This window comes from Glycine soja, chromosome 4, assembly GCF_004193775.1.
Source record: "Glycine soja cultivar W05 chromosome 4, ASM419377v2, whole genome shotgun sequence".
Taxonomy (NCBI): domain Eukaryota; kingdom Viridiplantae; phylum Streptophyta; class Magnoliopsida; order Fabales; family Fabaceae; genus Glycine; species Glycine soja.
Window position 1 is genome coordinate 39,685,597 of NC_041005.1, and position 26,625 is coordinate 39,712,221.

The window sequence follows — 26,625 nt, forward strand, 5'->3', positions numbered from 1 at the left end:
TTTGGAAGACAAAAACTAGATTCACTCCAAATATCAGGGAGCAAAATCATAATTGAGCCAATAAGAAAAATTACATTTTTCTATTGTACAATTTACTAGCTTAATACCGTGTGTCTTATATGGGAATTAAATTCACATTTTATAATTTATAAGATTTTTTATATTATTTTGAATTTTTAATATATTATTAATTATTTAGTTTAAATTTTAATAAATGTATGTTAGTAGATATGTCAATAAATATTTAAATATATTTTATATGCACACATGCTTCAGAAAATTGTTATTATTAGGCATATTATTTTAGGTAGGATCTTCTTCACTTTAGTGATGTTTTTCATGCTCTCTTTTGACTTTATTTAAAAAAAAGTTGATGTTTTTTATAACCATGTTATTGGTGTAATAATTTGGTCCTATCATTTTGAAAATCTATAACGCTGGTCAGTTTTGGAAGTCAAATTGAATGGTTGTTAATGGGTGGTAATGGTCACTAATAAATTGTAATAGCCAATAATGAGTGGTAATGGCTAGTAAATGCATTCTTGATGGTAGAATGCCTATATAAGCACATGAATTTAGCCCCTGAGCTCATCCCTTTCGAATTCAGTCTGATATACCATCTAGAGAAAGAAAGAGAGAGAGCTTGGAAGAACCAAAACAAGAAATTCTTCATGGCAATGGCTGGAGGTATGATTTTGATTTTATTTTCCGCATTTTGTTAATAACCTGTGTTTCTTTTGTAGTTTGTAATATCACAGGTTAAAGGTTTAGTCTAACATTTGGTATCAGAGCCACAATTGCTTGTGCCTTGTCCATTTTCAGTTTTCGGTATTGTTCCGATTTGATTTCGTTTATGGTATGAAGGACCTTGTTTCTTAAAAATAAGAATAGAAATCTGTATTTCGTTTGATTTCCTTAATTTTGGCTTTTGAATCGTGAAAAATGGTGTCCAAATGACTTAAAAACGACCGGGTCTGCGTATGGGTCGGGTTTGACCCGCTAGAGGTTGAAGATGATGAAAAGTGTTTTTTTTTTTTAAAAAAAAAACTCCTATGTTTTGTGCTAATTGAGTATTGAACACTTGACTCCAAGAAGGCTATAATATGTGCAGACCACTAAACTAGTGAAACTTTTCTAATATGTAATCGTTTTTAATAGGTTATATACTCATTTTGCTTTACAGTTTTTGGAATTTTCATTTAATTTATGCATGAATATATTCTGGAAAATTTTATTCTATGCATATATATATGAAATCAAATGCATAATATTATGTTTCAATTATAAAATTATATGAGAATCTTATTCATAATTAAATTGTATCTTGATTTCGAAATGCAAAATACCATTTATTCTCATATAATGAAGTTTTATGTCTAAGTGATCTTTATAATTTTGATTAATTATGGATTAGTCACAACATCTATATTTGATTAAAATTATATATTAAGTTGGTTAAAGATCATATAAGGAATTAGACATAATATTATAATTAATTATACTTATATAATGAATTTTATCTCACAGGAATTTTTATTATATCTGTATAATTAATTGGGATAAAATGACGTATTATTTTTCATGATTTACCCACAGGCATCATGATGTATGTATAATTTGTCGATTTTATCATAAAGTAAATATTTACGATAGAAATTAAATTATTTTCATGTTGTACCCGTAAAGCATGAATATTGAGCAAGTAATTTGATTATTCTATCATAAGGTTTAATTGTTTCTTATTGAATTAAAAATTTAGCCCACATGCAATTTTTATGTCACAAGATTCAATTTTATGGTATGTTTACATTGGTAAAAGATACAATTAAGATTAGTATGCTTCAAATTTTGACATAAGCCTTTGGATTTTGCAGCTTCTCAAACTATTAGTTCTTCAGATATTCAATGTGATGTTCCCGAACTCAAAGGAGATAACTATAAGATATGGAAGGAGAGAATTCTTTTACAATTGGGGTGGATGGACATAGACTATGCTATAAGGAAAGACGAACCACCTGCAATCACAAATGAAAGTAGCCCAGCTGACGTTGCGCTATATGAGCGGTGGGAGCGATCCAACCAGCTCAGCGTGATGTTCATTAAGACCAAAATCTCGGCTGAGATACGTGGTTCTGTTGACCAGCATGAAAAGGTCCAAGACTTGCTTAAGGTCATTGATGACCAGTTCATCACTTCAGATAAGACTTTAGCAAGCACCTTGATCATGAAGTTCTCTTCTCTTCGGCTCACCAGTGTGAAAGGTGTGCGTGAGTACATCATGAAAATGCGAGATATTTCAGCTCAACTTAAGAAACTAGAGGTTGATATGTCTGAGTCCTTCCTAGTGCATTTCATTTTGAACACCCTTCCTCATGAATATGGGCCATTTAAGATTTCCTACAACACACATAAAGATAAATGGTCTATCAATGAATTAATGATCATGTGTGTTCAGGAAGAAGAAATGCTTGTAATGGAGATGGGTGAGAGTGCATTGCTGACTACTGCTTATGGGAAGAACAAAGCAATTAAGTCTCAAGCTAATCAGAAGGGGAATGGTAAAATACCACCTCAAGCTGATATTAAGAAGGTGACAAAGTGTTTCTTTTGCAAGAAGAAGGGACACATGAAGAAGAATTGCCCCGGGTTCCAGAAATGGCTTGAGAAGAAAGGTAAATCAATCTCATTAGTATGTTATGAATCTAATATGGTTAGTGTTAATATTAACACCTGGTGGATTGATTCTGGATCTACTATTCATATTGCAAATTTTTTATAGGGTATGCAAAACCTAAGGAAACCAATGGGAAGTGAGCAAAGCATTTTATCAGGCAATAAGCTAGGCTCACATGTGGAGGCCATTGGAACTTGCATTTTAACTTTAAGTAGTGGCTTTATTTTAAAATTAGAAAGGACCTTTTATGTACCAAGTTTTTCCCGAAACTTGATTTCTATTTCAAGACTTGTACCGTTTGGATATTCCTTTAATTTCAAAGACACATCATTTGAGTTATTTTATAATTCTGAATGTGTTGGGAATAGTATCTTGTCTGATGGTCTTTATTTGAGTTATTTTATAATTTTGAGCCACTTATAGTTCTATGCATGTTCAAACTGGTATTAAAAGGTGTAATATTAATGAGAAATCCTCTATGTTATGGCACCGGAGATTAGGACATATCTCCATTGAGAGGATTAAAAGGTTAGTGAAAGATGGGGTACTTAATACTCTAGATTTTGCTGACTTTAAGACTTGTGTGGACTGCATTAAGGGTAAGTAGACCAACATGTCTAAGAAAGGTGCTAACAAGAGTTCAAGAATATTAGAAATAATTCATACTGATATTTGTTGTCCAGATATGGATGCACGTGGTCAGAAATATTTTATCACCTTTATAGATGATTATTCACGATATATGAATGTTTATTTGCTTCATAACAAATACGAAGCATTGGATGCCTTCAAAGTCTTTAAGGCTGAAGTTGAGAACCAATGTGGCAAGCAAATAAAAATAGTGAGGTCAAATAGAGGTGGAGGAATACTATGGCAGATATACTGAGAATGGACAAGCACCTGGTCCCTTTGCAAAGTTTCTTCAAGAACATGGGATTGTTGCCCAATACATTATGCCTGGTTCTCCAAATCAGAATGGTGTGGTAGAAAGAAGGAACTAGACATTATTGGACATGGTGCGGAGTATGCTTAGCAACTCCAATCTTCGTAAATCCTTGTGGGCTGAAGCACTAAAGACGGCAGTGTATATATTAAATCGTGTTCCAACCAAGGTTGTCCCAAAGACACCTTTTGAGTTGTTTAAAGGTTGGAAACCGAGTTTGAAACATATGCGCATTTGGGGTTGTCCGTCTGAGGTGAGAATATATAACCCACAAGAGAAGAAACTTGACCCGAGGACCATTAGTGGGTATTTCATTGGATATGCTGAAAGGTCTAAAGGTTATAGGTTTTATTGTCCACATCATATTACTAGGATTGTGGAATCAAGAAATGCCAAATTTATTGAAAATGATTTGATCAGTGGGAGTGATCAATTGAGGGACTTAGGTTCTGAAATTGATTATATAGAATCTCAACCTTCCACATCAAATGAAAGATTGGTTGTAATTCATACCCCTCAAGTTCAAAGGGATGATGAACAACACATGATTGGCATTCCACAAACTGTTGTTGATAATCCAGTAGATCAAGTTGATAATCAAATTCATGAAAATGATGAACAACCAGTTGAACAACATGATCCCCAAGAAAATGTTGATGCAACATTAAGGAGGTCTACTAGAGTAAGAAAATCAGCTATTCCTAGTGATTATATTGTATATTTGCAATAATTTGATTATAATATTGGAGCTGAAAATGATCCTGAAACTTTTGATCAAGCCATGAGTTGTAAAGAGTCAAATTTATGATATGATGCCATGAAGGATGAGATGAATTCCATGCAGAGTAAGAAAGTTTAAAACCTTGTAGAGTTGCCTAATGGGGCAAAGGCCATTGGATGTAAATGAGTCTTTAAGACCAAAAGGGATTCATTAGGCAACATTGAGAGATACAAGGCAAGACTTGTTGCTAAGGGATTTACTCAAAAGGAAGGAATAGATTACAAAGAGACTTTTTCTCCAGTATCTAAGAAAGATTCTCTTCGTATAATCTTGGCATTAGTTGCTCATTTTGACCTTGAGTTGCAACAAATGGATGTGAAAACAACTTTTCTTAATGGTGATTTAGAGGAGGAGGTTTATATGAAACAACCTGAAGGTTTCTCCTCTAATAATGGTGAGCATTTGGTTTGCAAGCTTAATAAATCTATATATGGTTTAAAACAAGCTTCCCGTCAGTGGTACCTTAAGTTTCATGGGATAATTTCTTCATTTGGTTTTGATGAAAACCCCATGGATCAATGCATATACCACAAGGTCAGTGGGAGTAAAATATGTTTTCTTGTTTTATATGTAGATGATATTTTACTTGCAGCCAACGATCGGGGTTTGCTACATGAGGTAAAACAATTTCTCTCTAAGAATTTTGACATGAAGGATATGGGTGATGCATCTTATGTCATCGGCATTAAGATTCATAGAGATAGATCTCGAGGTATTTTGGGTCTATCATAGGAAACCTATATTAACAAAATTCTAGAGAGATTTCGGATGAAAGATTGTTCACCAAGTGTTGCTCCCATTGTGAAGGGTGATAGGTTTAATTTGAACCAATGTCCAAAGAATGACTTTGAGAGAGAACAAATGAAAAGCATTCCTTATGCTTCAGTTGTTGGAAGCCTCATGTATTATCAAGTATGCACAAGGCCTGACATTGCTTTTGCAGTTGAAATGTTAGGAAGATATCAGAGTAATCCAGGTATTGACCACTAGAGAGATGCTAAGAAAGTGTTGAGGTACCTTCAAGGGACCAAAGATTACATGCTTATGTATAGACAGACAGATAATCTAGATGTGAATGGTTATTCAGACTCAGACTTTGCTGGTTGTGTTGACTCTCATAGATCAACATCTGGGTACATTTTCATGATGGTTGGTGGAGCTATTTCATGGAGGGGTGTTAAGCAGTCTTTGACTGCTACTTCTACCATGGAAGTTGAGTTTGTCTCTTGTTTTGAGGCTACATCACATGGTGTATGGCTTAAAAGTTTCATTTCTGGGCTAAAGATAGTTGATACTATTTCAAGGCCTTTAAGAATTTTTTGCGATAACTCAGCTGCTGTCTTTATGGCTAAGAATAACAAAAGTGGAAGTCGAAGTAAACACATCGACATTAAGTACTTAGCCATTAGAGAAAGAGTAAAAGATAAGAAAATGGTCATTGAGCATATAAGCACTGAGTTGATGATCGTTGATCCTTTAACTAAGGGCATGCCACCGTTTAAATTTAAGGATCATGTAAAAAGAATGAGACTTGGTTCCACTTTATGATTGTATACTTATATGTTAAAATTGAAACTTTTATATTATGATATTTTCTCATATTTGGGTGCACATTGATTTATTTGAGAAAAATTATGTTTTGGACCAAGAATAAACATTGGGTTTATTCATTAAGTTTTATTATTACTTTGAGTATATTGCTTGGGAAATTGAGTATATTGTAATACATGGATGATATTACTCGTTATAAGAGGAATTATCGCTATGATTCGTATATTCATTTCTTAAGAAGATTGAGTATTAAGTCAAAATGTTTGGACCAAGTGGGAGAATGTAATAATTTGGTCCTAGCATTTTGAAAATCTGTAACGCTTGTCAGTTTTGGAAGTCAAATTGAATGGTTGTTAATGGCCACTAATGAATTGTAATAGCCAATAATGAGTGGTAATGGCTAGTAAATGCATTTTTAATGGTAGAATGCCTATATAAGCATATGAATTTGGTCCCTAAGCTCATCCCTTTCGAATTCAGTCTGATACACCATCTAGAGAAAGAAAGAGAAAAAGCTTGGAAGAACCAAAACAAGAAATTCTTTATGGCAATGGCTGGAGGTATGATTTTGATTTTATTTTCCGCATTTTGTTAATAACCTGTATTTCTTTTGTAGTTTGTAATATCACAGGTTAAAGATTTAGTCTAACAATTGGTACAAAATATATAACTTTTTAATGACTAATCTTTGTCAAAAAGTAACATTTGCTCATGTGACAAAATATTCTTTTATAATAGATTTTTATATTAAATTAATAATTAAATAAGCAGTAAGATTAATTTGATTGTGATGTTGACTTTTTTGTATAAATTAATAAGATTGAAATTTAATTCGATTTTAATAAAAATATTATTTATTGTTGTTGTCATAGATTAAAATGATAAAAGTAAAAAAAAAATATGACATTAGAGGAAGAGGATTAAAAAATAAAAAATAAATGAAACTCTTTTTTGACAAAAAAAAATTATAATAGAATAAACAAAATCTATACAAATTTTTACACTAAAAGATATCCTTCAACCAACCATCGTAGACTAATTCTTTTGAGGCAAAGTGAGTATTGTCTCCCAAAATATTATGTGTACATAACCAAAAACTAACCCGTAAGAAAACAAAATTAATAATAATGAAAGAGATATATAATAAAAGATGAACCAAGTAAAAAGAAAAAAAAAATAGAACTCATAATTTTAGTGTCAACAATAGAGTTAAAGATTGAAAGACATGACACAATAGAGAACAAAAGATTGTCACATGTATTGTTATTCCTTGAGATAATTATGTATACTACTCTTGCAAAATTTTTAAAAGGAATGTTTTGATGTTCAACTAACAAATATCACTCATTATAAAAAATTAATAAATTGATTTCACATTATATAAAATTAAAATCTACATAAGATTTGATGATTTATTTGATTGATTAAAAATACAATAGAATAAAAATAGTCATTATTGCAATAATTAAAATCCCATGGGCTGAATATTTATGTTAATGGTTCTCTTTAGGGCTAAATATATTAAAAAATAAGTATAAACCTAAATCAACGAGAAATGGAAACACTTGTTTAATCATTTAAGGTAATAATAAAATATTTAATGAAGTATTTAATTTAATGTAATAGAATAATAGAATTACTTAATTATAGGAAATACATAATATTTAAGAAAATATGTTTTTAATATTTAAGGTGATAATATAAAGTAATAGAATGATTGTTATTGATTTGAGTTTAAAAAAAGGATTGATTGTTATTTGTTTATTAACTTGTAATCAATTAGTAGTAGTTAGAGTAATATTTTTTTGTTACATTTAAAGTAACATATGCTGTTATTAATTGCAATAATATTTTTACAATAATAAAAAATATATATCATAATTATAAATAATATTGTATAATATTCGACAAAACAGTTCTATAAATTTTTTTAACAAAAACAATAGAATGGGTTATATAAAACATGTAATTAATAATAGCATTTTATAAATTATAAAAAATTGGTTATCTAATTATAAACACGAATCTCTAAACAAAATTATAAATACGAATTGATTTGAGGTTAAATATTATACATATACACATGTAATTAGACTAATCAATTCGTAAAATACAAATTTATCAAACTAATTGATATCTTATTAAATGTTATTATACACTTAATATTTAGCTCATCTAATATAGTATTCTTTGGATCATAGATTCATTTACTATAATTACAATTATGGAAAAAAATATAATTTATTATGAGAGAAAAAAAATTTGAATTTATGATAAGATAAAAAAATTAAAATAGAATATATTAATATTTGATTACTAAATAATTTATTATATGAATTGAGAAATGAATTAACCAATTAAATTGGAATTGATTGTATTTTGAAAATTTATTGATATAGGAAAAATATAATTGAATAATGTCATTATATAATGAAAAATAAAATATAATATGTTTACATAATATAATATTTGATTGAATAATTGAATTGAATAATGTCATTTAATGATTTTGGAGAAAATATATGATTCGTTCTCAAGTGAAAAATGGAAGGGATTTATTCTTTGTTATGCAAGCTTCCATTCAACTTATTTTGAAAATATTATATTATTTTAACTTCTTAAATGAACTTTGAAAAAGGTTAAATTACTTGATTGGTTTTATAATTGTTTGATAAAATTTAATTAAGTCCCTAAATTTATATTTATTTTTTTAAATGATTTTTTTGTTTAATTATCATTAGTTTTACTAACAAAAAAATTAATCAAAGAATTAATTAAAAAAATTGTTGAATATATTGGCTTATCTCCCATAGGAGGGGAGAATTGGAGGATTAAATTTTTTGTTAGAAAATCTTTTTATTTGGAAAAGTCTCTTGCAAAATTTTCTTTGATGGATCCAAAATTTGAAGATCACTTTAATTGATAAAGAGATATGTGTGTAATAATTCATGGTCATAACATTTTGAAATTTTGTAACGCTCATCAGTTTTGAAAGCCATTTTGAATGGTTATTAATGGATGATAATGGCCAATAAAAAATTGTAACAGCCAATAATGAGTGGTAATGGCTAATAAATGCATTCTTGATGGTAGAATGCCTATATAAGCACATGAATTTGGTCCCTGAGCTCATCCCTTCGAATTCAGTCTTATACACCATCTAGAGAGTGGAAGAGAGAGAGCTTGGAAGAACCAAAACAAGAAACTCTTCATAGCAATGGCTGAAGGTATGTTTTGATCTGTAATTTCCGCATTTTGTTAATAACCTGTGTTTCTTGTGTAGTTTGTAATATCACAGGTTAAAATAGATTTGTTCTAACATTTGGTATCAGAGCAACAATTGCCTCTGCCTTGTCCATTTTCGATTTTCGGTATTTTCCGATTTGATTTCGTTTATGGTATGAAGGGCCTTGTTTCTTAAAAATAAAATTAAAAATCTGTATTTCGTTTGATTTCCTTAATTTTGGCTTTTGAATCATGAAAAATGGTGTCTAAATGAATGAAAAACGAACGGGTCTGCGTATGGGTCGGGTTTGACCCGCTAAAGGTTGAAGATGATGAACAGTGTTAAAAAAAAAAAAAAAAACAAAAACTCCTATGTTTTGTGCTAGCTGGGTGTTGAACCCTTGACTCCAAGAACATTAAAGTATGTGCAAACCACTAAACCAATAAAGCTTTTTTGATATGTAGTCGTTTTTAATACATTATATACACATTCTCCTTAACAGTTTTTGGAATTTTGATTTAATTTATGCATGAATATATTCTAGAACATTTTATTCTATGCATATATATATGAAATCAAATGCATAATATTATATTTCAATTATAAAATTATATGAGAATCTTATTCATAATTATATTGTATCTTGATTTTGAAATGCAAAATACTATTTATTCTCATATAATAAATTTTTATGTCTAAGTGATCTTTATAATTTTGATTAATTATGGATTAGCCACAACATCTATATTTGATTAAAATTATATATTAAGTTGGTTAAAGATCATATAAGGAATTAGACATAATATTGTAATTAATTATACTTATATAATGAATTTTATCTCACAAGAATTTTTATTATATCTGTATAATTAATTGGGATAAAATGACGTATTATTTTTCATGATTTACCCACAGGCATCATGATGTATGTATAATTTGTCGATTTTATCATAAAGTAAAAATTTACGATAGAAATTAAATTATTTTCATATTGTACCCGTAAAGCATGAATATTAAGCAAATAATTTGATTATTCTATCATAAGGTTTAATTGTTTCTTATTGAATTAAAAATTTAGCCCACAGGCAATTTTTATGTCACAAGATTCAATTTTATGGTATGTTTACATTGGTAAAATATACAATTAAGATTAGTATGCCTCAAATTTTGACATAAGCCTTTGAATTTTGCAGCTTCTCAAACTATTAGTTTTTCTGATATTCAATGTGATGTTCCCGAACTCAAAGGAGATAACTATAAGATATGGAAGGAGAGAATTCTTTTACAATTGGGGTGGATGGACATAGATTATGCCATAAGGAAAGACGAACCACCTGCAATCACAAATGAAAGTAGCCCAGCTGATGTTGTGCTATATGAGCGGTGGGAGCGATCCAACCGGCTCAGCGTGATGTTCATTAAGACCAAAATCTCGGCTGGGATACGTGGTTCTGTTGACCAGCATGAAAAGGTCCGAGACTTGCTTAAGGCCATTGATGATCAGTTCATCACTTCAGATAAGACTTTAGCAAGCACCTTGATCATGAAGTTTTCTTCTCTTCGGTTCACCAGTGTGAAAGGTGTGCGTGAGTACATCATGAAAATGCGAGATATTTCAGCTCAACTTAAGAAACTAGAGGTTGATATGTCTGAGTCCTTCCTAGTGCATTTCATTTTGAACACCCTTCCGCATGAATATGGGCCATTTAAGATTTCCTACAACACACATAAAGATAAATGGTCTATCAATGAATTAATGACCATGTGTGTTCAGGAAGAAGAAAGGCTTGTAATGGAGATGGGTGAGAGTGCATTGCTGACTACTGCTTACGGGAAGAACAAAGCAATTAAGTCTCAAGCTTATCAGAAGGGGAATGGTAAAATACCACCTCAAGCTGATATTAAGAAGGTGGCAAAGTGTTTCTTTTGCAAGAAGAAGGGACACATGAAAAAGAATTGTCCCGGGTTCCAGAAATGGCTTGAGAAGAAAGGTAAATCAATCTCATTAGTATGTTATGAATCTAATATGGTTAGTGTTAATATTAACACCTGGTGGATTGATTCTGGATCTACTATTCATATTGCAAATTCTTTACAGGGTATGCAAAACCTAAGGAAACCAGTGGGAAGTGAGCAAAGCATTTTATCAGGCAATAAGCTAGGCTCACATGTGGAGGCCATTGGAACTTGCATTTTGACTTTAAGTAGTGGCTTTATTTTAAAATTAGAAAGGACTTTTTATGTACCAAGTTTTTCCCGAAACTTGATTTCTATTTCAAGGCTTGTACCGTTTGGATATTCCTTTAATTTCAAAGACGCATCATTTGAGTTATTTTATAATTCTGAATGTGTTGGGAATGGTATATTGTCTGATGATATTTATCTTCTTGGTTTACAAAATAATGCCACTTATAGTTCTATGCATGTTCAAACTGGTATTAAAAGGTGTAATATTAATGAGAATTCCTCTATGTTATGGCACCGGAGATTAGGACATATCTCCATTGAGAGGATTAAAAGGTTAGTGACAGATGGGGTACTCAATACTCTAGATTTTGCTGACTTTAAGACTTGTGTGGACTGCATTAAGGGTAAGCAGACCAACATGTCTAAGAAAGGTGCTAACAGGAGTTCAAGCATATTAGAAATAATTCATACTGATATTTGTTGTCCAGATATGGATGCACATGGTCAGAAATATTTTATCACCTTTATAGATGATTATTCACGATATATGAATGTTTATTTGCTTCATAACAAATACGAAGCATTGGATGCCTTCAAAGTATTTAAGGCTGAAGTTGAGAACCAATGTGGCAAGCAAATAAAAATAGTGAGATCAGATAGAGGTGGAGAATACTATGGCAGATATACTGAGAATGGACAAGCACCTGGTCTCTTTGCAAAGTTTCTTCAAGAACATGGGATTGTTGCCCAATACACTATGCCTGGTTCTCCAAATCAGAATGGTGTGGCAGAAAGAAGGAACCGGACATTATTGGACATGGTGCGGAGTATGCTTAGCAACTCCAATCTTCCTAAATCCTTGTGGGCTGAAGCACTAAAGACGGCAGTGTATATATTAAATCGTGTTCCAACCAAGGCTGTCCCAAAGACACCTTTTGAGTTGTTTAAAGGTTGGAAACCGAGTTTGAAACATATGCGCGTTTGGGGTTGTCCGTCTGAGGTGAGAATATATAACCCACAAGAGAAGAAACTTGACCCGAGGACCATTAGTGGGTATTTCATTGGATATGCCGAAAGGTCTAAAGGTTATAGGTTTTATTGTCCACATCATATTACTAGGATTGTGGAATCAAGAAATGCCAAATTTATTGAAAATGATTTGATCAGTGGGAGTGATCAATTGAGGGACTTAGGTTCTGAAATTGATTATATAGAATCTCAACCTTTCACATCAAATGAAAGATTGGTTGTAATTCATACCCCTCAAGTCCAAAGGGATGATGAACAACACATGATTGGCATTCCACAAACTATTGTTGATAATCCAGTAGATCATCAAATTCATGAAAATGATGAACAACCAGTTGAACAACATGATCCCCAAGAAAATGTTGATGCAACATTAAGGAGGTCTACTAAAGTAAGAAAATCAGCTATTTCTAGTGATTATATTGTATATTTGCAAGAATCTGACTATAATATTGGAGCTGAAAATGATCCTGAAACTTTTGATCAAGCCATGAGTTGTAAAGAGTCAAATTTATGGTATGATGCCATGAAGGATGAGATGAGTTCCATGCAGAGTAAAAAAGTTTGGAACCTTGTAGAGTTGCCTAATGGGGCGAAGGCCATTGGATGTAAATGGGTCTTTAAGACCAAAAAGGATTCATTAGGCAACATTGAGAGATACAAGGCAAGACTTGTTGCTAAGGGATTTACTCAAAAGGAAGGAATAGATTACAAAGAGACTTTTTCTCCAGTATCTAAGAAAGATTCTCTTCGTATAATCTTGGCATTAGTTTCTCATTTTGACCTTGAGTTGCAACAAATGGATGTGAAAACAGCTTTCCTTAATGGTGATTTAGAGGAGGAGGTTTATATGAAACAACCTGAAGGTTTCTCCTCTAATAATGGTGAGCATTTGGTTTGCAAGCTTAATAAATCTATATATGGTTTAAAACAAGCTTCCCGTCAGTGGTACCTTAAGTTTCATGGGATAATTTCTTCATTTGGTTTTGATGAAAACCCCATGGATCAATGCATATACCACAAGGTTAGTGGGAGTAAAATATGCTTTCTTGTTTTATATGTAGATGATATTTTACTTGCAGCCAATGATCGGGGTTTGCTACATGAGGTGAAACAATTTCTCTCTAAGAATTTTGACATGAAGGATATGGGTGATGCATCTTATGTCATCGGCATTAAGATTCATAGAGATAGATCTCGAGGTATTTTGGGTCTATCATAGGAAACCTATATTAACAAAATTCTAGAGAGATTTCGGATGAAAGATTGTTCACCAAGTGTTGCTCCCATTGTGAAGGGTGATAGGTTTAATTTGAACCAATGTCCAAAGAATGACTTTGAGAAGGAACAAATGAAAAACATTCCTTATGCTTCAGTTGTTGGAAGCCTCATGTATTATCAAGTATGCACAAGGCCTGACATTGCTTTTGCAGTTGGAATGTTAGGAAGATATCAAAGTAATCCAGGTATTGACCACTGGAGAGCTGCTAAGAAAGTGTTGAGGTATCTTCAAGGGACCAAAGATTACATGCTTATGTATAGACAGACAGACAATCTAGATGTGATTGGTTATTCAGACTCAGACTTTGCTGGTTGTGTTGACTCTCGTAGATCAACATCTGGGTACATTTTCATGATGGCTGGTGGAGCTATTTCATGGAGGAGTGTTAAGCAGTCTTTGACTGCTACTTCTACCATGGAAGCTGAGTTTGTCTCTTGTTTTGAGGCTACATCACATGGTGTATGGCTTAAAAGTTTCATTTCTGGGCTGAAGATAATTGATACTATTTCAAGGCCTTTAAGAATTTTTTGCGATAACTCAGCTGTTGTCTTTATGGCTAAGAATAACAAAAGTGGAAGTCGAAGTAAGCACATCGACATTAAGTACTTAGCCATTAGAGAAAGAGTAAAAGACAAGAAAGTGGTCATTGAGCATATAAGCACTGAGTTGATGATCGCTGATCCTTTAACTAAAGGCATGCCACCGTTTAAATTTAAGGATCATGTAGAAAGAATGGGACTTGGTTCCAATTTATGATTGTATACATATATGTAAAAATTGAAACTTTTATATTATGATATTTTCTCATATTTTGGTGCACATTGACTTATTTGAGAAAAATTATGTTTTGGACCAAGAATAAACATTGGGTTTATTCATGAAGTTTTATTACCACTTTAAGTATACTGCTTGGGAAATTGAGTATATTGTAATACATAGATGATATTACTCGTTATAAGAGGAACTATCACTATGATTCATATATTCATTTCTTAAGAAGATTGAGCATTAAGTCAAAATGTTTGGACCAAGTGGGAGAATGTAATAATTCATGGTCATAACATTTTGAAATTTTGTAACGCTCATCAGTTTTGAAAGCCATTTTGAATGGTTGTTAATGGATGATAATGGCCAATAAAGAATTGTAACAGCCAATAATGAGTGGTAATGGCTGATAAATGCATTCTTGATGGTAGAATGCCTATATAAGCACATGAATTTGGTCCCTGAGCTCATCCCTTCGAATTCAGTCTTATACACCATCTAGAGAGTGGAAGAGAGAGAGCTTGGAAGAACCAAAACAAGAAACTCTTCATAGCAATGGCTGGAGGTATGTTTTGATCTGTAATTTCCGCATTTTGTTAATAACCTGTGTTTCTTTTGTAGTTTGTAATATCACAGGTTAAAATAGATTTGTTCTAACAATGTGATGCTTTGTGAATAAGCTACTTGGTTCCTAGGTTCAATTTTATTAATATAAAATTAATTATTAGATCAATTGAACAAAAGAATACAAAGAACCAAATACAATAATGCAAAGAGATGAGGGTTAGAGAAAAGATTGCACAATAATTTTTATACTGATTCAATCACAACTTGTGATCTACATCCAATTTATCCAAATAGCTCGAGCTTGGATTTACACGGATCAAACCAATGATTACAAGTAATCCTTCCTCACATGCAATATGCAATCCACATATGCAACTATTCGTGAAACCTACAAGAATACACTACGACTATGTAGAAATCTACTACACAAACACAAACCTTGAGAACACTTCTCAAGAACAAACCTAGAATGCAAAGAATAGGAAAACATTCACCTAATTAGTGAAAAATATGAAAATGATGCACTTATCCTATTGCATTGGAACTCCCCTTCATGATTTCATAGCAAGATCCATTAATTCTTGAGTTAAGAATTTGTTTTTTTTGCAAGCAATGAATCTTCAGAGTGATGTCACACAAAAGCTTTAAAAACTTGCTTTGAAATTTCTAAGTGAATTATGAAAAATGAGTATCACTTTGAGAGAGTATCGAAAATTCATTTGAATAGATTTCAAACAAAGATAATCAATTATTTGCTAAGGATAATCAATTATTTTATTTGTTGTCTTACCTGAGTATCATTAATAGCATAATAGTTGATTATGTTACGAGATAATCGATTAACTGTGCACGTTTTCATTTTTGCTTTAGGGACAAATAATCAATTATCTTAAGTGGATAGTTGATTATTTGCAAACCTTGTGCAAAGATGAAAAAAATAGTCATGAGATAATTGATTATATTGATCCATTGATGGATTATTTTGTTCTTGGATTAAAGACTTATGTATTTTAAAAAAAATCACCCAATTTAATATAATATTAATTATAACTATGAATCTTACTTGCCTTTAAAAAAACTACAAATCTTACTTTGAATTACCCGAAGAGGATATTCATGATGCAATCTAGTTTATATGCATGTTTCACGCCCAATCATGCATTTTAAAGCATTTAAACCCAACAATACTAAAGGCTAATGTTCATTACTAATAGTCCAAATTACAAAATTGCAATGCATCATCAAAACCAAATAATGACATAAGCATAGACTTCATCTTCAACTCATGGTTATGGCCATAAAAAACAAATGGAAGATTATAACCCAATTAAGAGAAAATATTTTTAAAAACCTATCGAAAATTTTCAAATAGTTCAAAAAGTTACTGAATAATTTAAAGTTATAATAAAAATCTTACATAAAATATCACTTTTTTTTATAAATATTTACAAAAAAGTTAATCAATTCTTTATTTCTTCATCAATGAAAAAGGTCGTTTGCTCTCTCTTGAGTATGTGTAAGCCTCTTATTTCTATGAAATTATTGGGAAAAAACACACATCTCTCTTTATTCATATTGATGAGAGAATACATCATCAAACAAAAAGGTCAACACCATAAAAAAAAAATAAAAAAGATAACAAATTTGTTTAATGTTGTTCGGACCCTCACCCGTACTTCCATAACAAAGTATTTAGGACAAATTGGACAAACTTACAAACCTTCCCTCCAGGTGACTTCTTTTTCTCACTTAGGGTGGTAACTCCCTCTTTAAGCTTAATGATTCTTCTCAGCTCAATAACTTCTATTATAGACCTAACATCCTAATCTTAAAAGAAGAAACAAGTTTCTAATTTATAGATAATATCTTTAATTCTAAATAACATCCTAGAAATAAGATAATATCTTTTTAAAATCTAAACAATATCCTAGAGATTGGAAATCACATATTTAAATTGTTTCCAACAATCCTTCTCTCAATTAAAAATTTTAATTTCATCTTCAACTCTCTGCTTCTAGATGTTCATCACAATTATCTTTCACTCATTGGTATAATCCTCACAATTTGCTCTATGAGTATTGGATGGTCTCAACTTGCACCGTCGTTAACAACCGCCATTGGACCATGTTGCTTGACTTCTACATTACTAAGATGACTTTCGACATAAGAACCCCACATAGATCCACCATTAGCTATTTCAAGCTTCTTCAATACTCGTCTTTGGTCACCAGGTCCCAGGATCAATCTGCTTTGATACCATTGTTGGGGAAAAACACACATCTCTCTTTATTCCTATTGATAAGAAAATACACCATCAAACAAAAATACCAACACCATAAGAAAAACAAGAAAGATAACAAATTTGTTTTATGTGGTTCAGACATTCATCCTTAAATCTACGATCTCAAATTTGTTTAATGTGGTTTGGGCCCTCATCCCTACATCCACAACAAGTTTTTAAGACAAGCTAGATAAATTTGCAAATCTTCCCTTCACATGACATCCCTTTATCATGTAAGGTGGTGACCCCTTCTTTAGAATGAGTGATTCTTCTTATCTCAAGAACAAACCTAACATCTTAATCTTAAAAGAGGAAATAAATATCTAATTTATAGATAATATTTTTAGTTCTAAACAACATTCTATAAATAAGATAATATCCTTTTTAAATCTAAATAATATCCTAGAGATTTTAAATTATAAAATAGCACTTGTAAGGGGGAACCAAAAGTGCAGGGAATTGATGCTTCTAGAATTTGTTTTGTAAGTACAATCAAGTAAGTATGTGACTTTATTGATAAAGTTGTGGGAAGGTGAAGCCTATAAAGGCTTGTAAAATAAATACTTAGGTTGAGTAGACCTATGAACATGAGAATACTTGCAAAGGTGAGAATAATGACCTGAGAAATGAATCTCAAATGTGTGAAGTTCTTGTTATGTGGAATCTGCCAAAGGAATGTTGACAATTCTGTTACTTTCCATGGTAGTAATGCTACATGTGCAAGTTTGCTTAGGTATTGGTCATATAATTGGGTTAGTGGCTTTATGAGGAACATTGGGGTTGTTGATGTATTGGACTTTGAACTATGGTGGGTTGTATAAGCTTTATCTTTTATCTTGGAATGTTGGTCACAAAAAGGTTATTATTGAAAATGATTCAAAGGTTGCTATGGGTCTTATCTCTAAAGGATGTTTCCTAAACCATTCTTGCAACAACTTGATCCATCATATTCATAATTTTTGTAGGAGAAATTGGAAAGTTAGAGTGAAGCATGCATAAGCAAATATTGTGGCAAATTGGTTAGCAACTATATATGGCACATTCCCAGCCTTGGTGTCACCATTCTTAGTAGTCTTTCACCTGATTGTAGTTTATTACTGCTTGGAGATATAATAGTTGGACCTTTCACTCGTAAGGTTCCTTGTCTGTAGATAAATAAATAAATAAAGAAGAGATAAGGAGATAGATAAATAAATGAGTTAAAATATGTGAGAAATAGTATAATGAATATTGCAAATTTTAAAATGATTTCTATACTTATATTTTTTTTATCAAACAAACTAATTTTCATCTCTCTCCTTCCTCCTTCCTCCCAAGTTCTTCTTATCTAGACAGAGATTAATAGATTTTGTTTTAAAATTAAATTTGTAAACTCAATGATATAAAACAACATAAACATCTAACACCACATGAATAATTTGAATTATTTTTAAAGTTTTGAAAAGCCCTCTTCACTCATAGTTAGAAATGGTCTTCTGAATATAAGTTAATTAATAAGTACTATATGAAATATGTGATTTTAAGTGAAAGATATAATAAATTTTAAGAATGCTTGGTTTGAGAAAAAATAGAAATGAGAAATAAAAAATAAAAAAATTGATGGTTAAAAATTAAAATGTTTTTTTTCAAAAGTTTTTCATTTGAAAATTATTTTTACCCCCTTATTTTACACACTAACAATTGATTACAAATAAACAACAACAATTATGTTTGATGAAAAACATAATATCAATGAAAATCTTTTTGATGGAACAAATAAATAAAAAATAAATTTTAAGACACAATTTTTCTTTTCCTTTTTGCCATCCTAACAAACAAGATTTTTTTTTTCATTTCCTCTCCTTTCCTCTCTCCTCCCTCCATTTCCACCATACCAAACATAGTGTGAAAGTTTACTTTAAAAAAGAATTTCTGCATAATCACTTTTTGACTTTATAAGTATTTTTCTCTTGTAATTTAAATATCAATATATTTTTAAAAAATATTTTATTGCTCCTAATGCAAATATTTAACAAATGCTTCAGATACTAATGCAATTTTTTTTTCATTCAGCAAAAAAAGATACTAATATATATTTAATAATTCAAATATTAATAAGCATTGTATAAACTTTTCATTTTACGTGACGTTTTTTTTTAAATTGTAAAACAATTTCCTAGTATTCTTTTTCCTGCTTGGTTTCTTGCCCTCTAATATTCCTGAACCTTCTTTCTTTTCAAGAAACCTTTTAAAACCCTAGAGGAGAGGTCGCAGTTAGTTACATGTTCAATGGCGGTTCAGAGCTCCACTTCCAGCGAATCGCAAGCTTCGGAGAACGTTATGCATCGCCATTTCTTTTGTAAGCCATTGATTGCATTAACAACTTCTTTCGTTTGCATGTTACGCATTGTTAGCTTTCATTTTTGTCAATAAAAATAAGTAAAGAGTTTCTTTAAACGAGCGAAGGATCGTATGAACCTTCTCTTTTATTTTCAGCATTTCAAATTTTCCAACGGAGGGTACAAAAATTAAGCTCCATTAGGATTAGGATAAATTCCTAATTTTTTTTTATGGCGAATAAATTCCTAATTCCTTGATGCTGAAGGCATATTCTTTGCTGTTTGTAGAAATTTGCAATTTTATCAATGTGATGTAATGTGCTTGATTTTCCCCCAGTCTCACGGGAAATTGAGAATTATAATAGAAATTTCTTGTATATGTTTGTTTGAGTCATGGCTTCTAGGTATTGACATAAGGTTTTTGGTTTAGTGTTGTTATTTTACAATTAATTTTTTCCACTGGAAAGTTGCTTTGTGTGAGTTTCAATATTATGGCCCATAATCTTGGCTTAATTGGTTCATGGAATGGATTGGCTAGGCTTAGCATTATGTCAAAACAATTGAATGCAGATTTTAAAATGCACACTAATATGATATGTCTAGACTGAGCTGCTCAATTGTGTTATGTATCATTATCTGGATTTTTGGTCGGCAGAGGCACAACCTATGAGAAAATTGAGCCTTTTCTTCGGACACAAATCTTATCTCTTTGCATTATACACCTTTTGTTTTGTCATATAACCCCCCTTTTCATTTTCTCATTCATCCCTCCCTAACAAAACTTTATTGTGGCAGAAAATTGTTCATTTGTTTTTAAATTTATGATTAGAACTAATTTGATATTGTTGAAGTATGGAGAGAGTTTCTGTGGGGAGCTGTTGCGGGTGCATTTGGGGAAGGAATGATGCATCCAGTGGATACTGTTAAAACTCGATTACAAAGTCAAGCTATTCTAAATGGAATTCAGGTATAATGGCAGCCTATAGATAAATTAGAAAGTACTGTTGACGTATGCACACATATTTAAAAAGTTACATGAAAGCTTCTGTTCATGTATGGCTCCATCATCTAAAGTTTTTCTCCTTCTCTGGAAACATCATTCATCCGTTAGAACCAGAAAAACATATTGCAGATGGTGCGATATGTGTGGCAGGTTGATGGATTAAAAGGTATGCTATTTTGATCATTTAATATTTTTGTCCCTGCTAAGGTTTTTTTAATGGTTTCTAATCATGAAATTTCCTCATGTTAAATGACATTTCATGCATGTTTAAGTTAATTTTTTTTTTCTTTCAGAAATGCATATAATCAAAACTTTTAAGAGAGTGCTTTTGGCTTGAAAGCCTATTTTGACTGCAAAATGATCATAGTCAAGCATGCATTTAGATAGATGAGTGGTAACTTCAGCATTTATTTTTTCTCTATTTAAACTTATTCATGATCTATGTAACATGACCTTGCCTAGTGGGATAAGGCTTTGTTGTTGTTGTAAACTTATTAACGAATTTTGTAACATACACTTTAGACTATAAACTTGGAGATTTGTCCCTTGTGATTGATTTAAAATTTTGTAGGCTTTTACAGGGGTGTAACACCTGGTATTATTGGATCTCTTGCTACTGGCGCAACATATTTTGGTGTCATAGAGTCCACAAAAAAGTGGATTGAGGATTCACATCCTAGCCTTAGGGGCCACTGGGCACATTTCATTGCTGGAGCTGTTGGTAAGCTGATTTGAACCATCTAATAGTAAATTAGTAATACTTTTGTATCTTCTGATCATCTGATTTTGAAAAGTTAAAACATTTTGTCTCTCACATTCTATTGTTGTATTTGTATTATTATTTCCTCAGTAAGTTACAAGATGCCTAAGTATTCCGTTTTGGACATCAATAATTGTTATTGCACATTCCTCATAATTACACAGGTAGCATTTGGCATAGCTTTTTTTGGCTTTTCTTCTCTTTAAAAGTAGAAGCTGCCCCAATTCACTTCTATGGAAGCTCATTTTTGTCTTTTCCTTTGTTAAAAAGTTACTTTTAGTTTTTAGAGCTTACTGGAATTGTGTTTGGCCAAGTTTTTCTTTTTTAAGAAGAGAAGTTCAGAATAAGTTAGGTGCACTACCATAATTCTGTTCCTGCTCTACTATAATTTCTGTTCTTGCTACATTTGAAGGTTTTGTGAGCATGACATCTAGAACCATTTGAGTGTCAAACAAAGGGCTCAAAAAGTACCTTATTTTTCTCTCTATTTTCAGGTGATACTCTAGGTTCTTTTGTGTATGTTCCATGTGAAGTGATGAAGCAACGCATGCAGATTCAAGGCACAATTGCATCTTGGAGTTCCGTTGTAGTGAATGATGGCATCGCAATCAAGCCTGGCACACAAATATATGGTTATTATACAGGGATGTTACATGCAGGCTGTTCAATATGGAAAGCACAGGGCTTAAAGGGTTTATATGCAGGGTACACACTAGAAATATGATCTTGTATCTTTTAATCCACAAATAAGAGAAGCCCTTTTTCTCATTATATTATCCTAGGCACCAATAGGGCATCCTTTTCATGATTTATTTCTCCTTTTTTGTATATGGCAATAAGTGTCATAAGGAAGTTTGAATTTTTGAACAGCAAGCTGTGAAATGAGTTTGCACCATTTGTAATGGGCCAATTACTAAATTAATTCTAAACATATTTCTTTTTTAGGTCCCATAATTTCATGCACGATTTTAATTCCTTATATTTCTTGTTTCTGCAGATATTTGTCTACATTGGCAAGGGATGTTCCATTTGCTGGCCTAATGGTATTATATGTAACCCACATGATTTTACTACTTCCACTCTTCTATAATCTGTTATATATATTTTTTGTTTTTTGTTTAAGTATATTATATTATTTTGTTGAGTTCCTATTCATTTTTATGAAAAGTCCTTTGTCTTATGCGACCAAGTTATCTTCTGTTTTGTACTGCTAGCTAAACTTTGAAATAGGCTATGGAAATAATAAATTTCAAGTAAGGAATATTTTTATTATTGGACATAGAGGTTTGAAAGCATGGACACATTTTGTATATTCTGACATCAAGTATTGTCTTCATAGAGCTGATCCGGAAAGGTGGTCTGCTGTTCTTATCCATATTGAAACCCTTTTTTTGTTGATGCTCTTTCCTTTTTTGGGTCTGATTTATTACTTCATCTGCCACACCTGGTATTTGTTTCAGCAATAAATAGATAATTATGTTATTTTAAATCTCAAAGACATTGTACTTGAAAAACCAGAGAGATCTTTTGTAGCAATTGTTCTGAACCAAAAAAACACATTTTTCTTCCTGTTTTTACTTGGAATATAAAAGAAATAATAAAAGAGCGCTTTCATGAAATTTGTTTGAAATGATATAAGATTTAAATTCATATGGTCTTTGATATATCATTATTTTTAAAGTCTTCTGCTTGTGATAGTATTAGTGAACCATTTCATTTCAAATGAATATTGTTCAATTCTATAATGGAAGTGTTATCCAAAAACACTACATAGTGCATATAGTCTCCCAGATTTATAATATTGTGCTTTTAGATATTTGTTTATCTCTTAAATGGGTTAAAGGAACTGCTGCATTTTTACTGTCTATTGGAGTGAACACACGTAATTATAGATGGGTGTGTTAGTGATCACCTTGGCCTTGATTTCTGAAAAATAAGGTCATAGCTCCTAACCATTATTATCTCTTTTCGTGCATTTGAATACTGTTTATATGCTATTGTTGTTTTCTTTCTATAGGTTGTGTTCTATGAAGCTTTGAAAGATGCTAAAGATTATGTAGAGCAAAGATGGATATCTAGCCCAAATTGGCATGTTAATAATTCAGTTGAGGGCCTGGTTTTAGGAGGATTAGCTGGTGGTATGTCCAGTGCTCTGCCTTAAATGATAAGTGCTGCAGTGTTCTTTGTCTTCCATAAAACTCAGTATTGTTCACTATAATTGAACAGGTCTCAGTGCATATCTCACCACTCCTTTGGATGTTGTTAAAACTAGACTGCAAGTGCAGGGTTCAACTTTGAGGTATCAATTCCTTTAGTAAATATTCTAACTGGTTATGGCATGCACAATGTGTTCCTGCAACCGGGATACTGGATATTTTTTATTGATAGTCTGTGAACTTATCGGCTTGGAGTTTGATTTTCTAGTATAGTGGGCATCTACAGAATAACTTGTGATATACCTAGTCTCAATTTTTCTTTTCATAGTCACAAACAGGGTTATTTTGTGACAGTGGAGTGAGTTGAGTGGTCATGTTTCTGATGAACTTGGACTAAGCTAAATTGATGGTAATTTGCTGTCTAACATTTTCTTAGGTATAATGGCTGGTTAGATGCAATTCACAATATATGGGCTACAGAAGGCATGAAGGGGATGTTTAGAGGTAGCGTCCCCAGGATTACATGGTACATTCCAGCTTCAGCGCTTACATTCATGGCTGTGGAATTTCTCAGAGATCATTTTTATGAAAGAGTGCCCAATGATAATTTGGAAGATGTTGGTAGATTATCAGTAGACCATAAATCTGCAGGAGGTTTAAAAGTTTCTCATTAAAGCACACATTACTTCCCATCCAGATTTTTACAAAGATGGGGAGGTTGCATCATATCAAAATTTTTGGCCATGCTCGATTTAGTTAGATAGTTAGATCCCCATTGTTGTGAACATATGCTATTGCATAGAAATCTTTCAAAAAAATGTAATTGTAAACTTGTTCAAAATTTGTCTTGGCCAATTTCTGATCATTCAGTTTGGCTCATCTCTATCAGACCAGTAAGGAGCCACTGATAAAAACTTGAGTCGATAAGTGATGGTATTTGGACAGATTTACTTTTACAACTCTGTCTGTCTTTCCGTATTCCTGTGCTAGCAATTTTGTTCCTTAAGATGGTCCTTTGTTGCCAGGTTTTATACTTTGTTTGGATTTGTGTTAAGTGACATAACCTAAGATGGTCCCTTGTTGCCAGGTTTTAAATAGAAAATTGTTTTTTTTTAAATAAAAATAATTTAGACAAACATATTAAAAAAATAAAATTACTTATTTTGTTAAAAGAAGTACTTTTATCAACAAATAAGTTTAAACAAACTTATCATTTTTCACTGTTGCATAAAAATATAAGCATGAAAATCTCACAAAATTTGACTTAATAAACGAGTACCAATATATCACATTTTATTGTGTATATAGAGAAGTTGGCCTTACTAACCTAGTAACCTCAATTTCTTGCCTCAATTTTTTTCAATGTTAAGAAGTAAGGACCTTTAACAACCCATTTTATTTTTTAATTTCTTCTTATTACTAATCCTTTAATTAATTTCTAAATTTCATTAGTATTTTAATTATGTAGTCATTTTTATATGAAAAAATTCGAATGTGGTAAAAAATAAACTCAGTTGTTATTTATCTAAAGTACAAAAAAGGAAAAATTAAACTTTCATAAATTAGATACATAGAAATATAGGAGATATAAGGTGGACTAGATGCTAAGAGAAGAGGAAAAAGATTATGGATTTATCTCTTCTACTAAAAAAAAAATTAACATTTGTCGATTTAAAAAAAATACATAGAAATAAAAATTATTGGAATTTCCTTGACATTTATTTTTATAATGTCTTGGTTGTGACATGCCAAATATCTTTTTGGTGACCCCTTTCTGAGGTACATACGAACAAATCCAATTAGTCACTTAGATTCCTTAAAATTTTAAGGAGTTAACAAATAAGAACAAATCCAATTAGTAACTTAGGTTCCTTAAAATTAATTCCATCATCAAGGGTACTCATCTTTCCATTCACTGAAGTGTTTAAGGGTTTAATATGAGGCACACTCGAATTTCTCATATACCAGTGTCTTGCCATATAGACTAGAAGAGTAACCCAATCTCTACCATTTATCTAATATGTCCTCGAGAATCATAATTGCTTTTCTATGGTTGTGATGGTGCCAAGGAGAAACATATTCAGGTCAATATTCAAAGGGATAATAAGCATTTATCAATTTCTTCTTTCTTTTTGGTATAAAGGAGGACAAAGCCCTAAGAAACCTGCCTACACAAACGAGATGATGGTATGGACAACATGTCCTGAATAAGTAAATAGCCACAGAATCTAGGGCCCTGTCCGGTGTGATTCAACCTATAAGCTATGCATGAGCTCTATCTAGAGAGCATCAGCCAGAGTTAGTCTCTCTGTAAATATGTCTAATCTGTACAGAACCATGTGAATGGCCAAAGTTCTTATCCTGTTCACAATTCTGCCACTAACACTGTAGCAGAAACAAAATTCCTCATGAAACAGCCAGACCAAGTGCCATAGGAATCTCTGAACAAGCCGCCTTTCCACCATTCTCATGCATAGACCCATCGACATTACACTTTTAAAAGCACCCTTTAAAGCATATAGTCATATGGATGAGAAGATAGATAATATATATAAAGAATTATTAACAATTTATAAAACAACAAATGTCCCAATTCACAAATTACATTTATATTTCAGCTTCAAGTTTATGGTTAAGCAAATAAGTTTTATTCATTCCAACGAGAGATGATTTCCAAAATTCATGACTATCAGAAATGTAAAAATTCCAACCCCACCATACGCCCCCTTAAGAAAAAAAAAATAAATACAATCTTAAATATCAATCACTACTTATTTAAGTGAACGACACTGGCAATATAAGTACCACAAAAGTCTACACAATTCTCCACCTAGTTTTCTCAACCCTTGCACTCCAATATAGTAGTACCATTTAAAAATTCGCCTAAAAAGTACAATGTACTTTTGGAACAGTGAACTTTTTTCAACAATATTTTATGAGTTAACTTGAAGGATAGAAAAATAAATAATTAATGCTAAATTGTTTTGTCGGGTCATATTAAGTGACACGATTCACCAATTCCCAGTTTTTGGGTTAAATTAACCCCTCATGGACAAGTGCGGAAGAAAGAGCAAGTGGGAAAAAAAACAAGAACCCAAAATA

General features: G+C 31.6%; 1 protein-coding gene across 1 annotated transcript; it reads left to right on the forward strand.

Annotated features, from left to right (window-relative positions):
- The first annotated feature begins 19,460 nt into the window (after nt 1-19,460).
- Nucleotides 19,461-24,529, forward strand: LOC114409670 (S-adenosylmethionine mitochondrial carrier protein). Its single transcript, XM_028373207.1, has 9 exons — nt 19,461-19,624; nt 20,456-20,571; nt 20,716-20,773; nt 21,179-21,328; nt 21,862-22,072; nt 22,365-22,410; nt 23,385-23,505; nt 23,594-23,666; nt 23,960-24,529. The coding sequence occupies exons 1-9, from the start codon at nt 19,555-19,557 to the stop codon at nt 24,195-24,197; spliced, it is 1,083 nt and encodes a 360-aa protein (XP_028229008.1). The 5' UTR covers nt 19,461-19,554; the 3' UTR covers nt 24,198-24,529.
- Nucleotides 24,530-26,625: the final 2,096 nt, after the last annotated feature.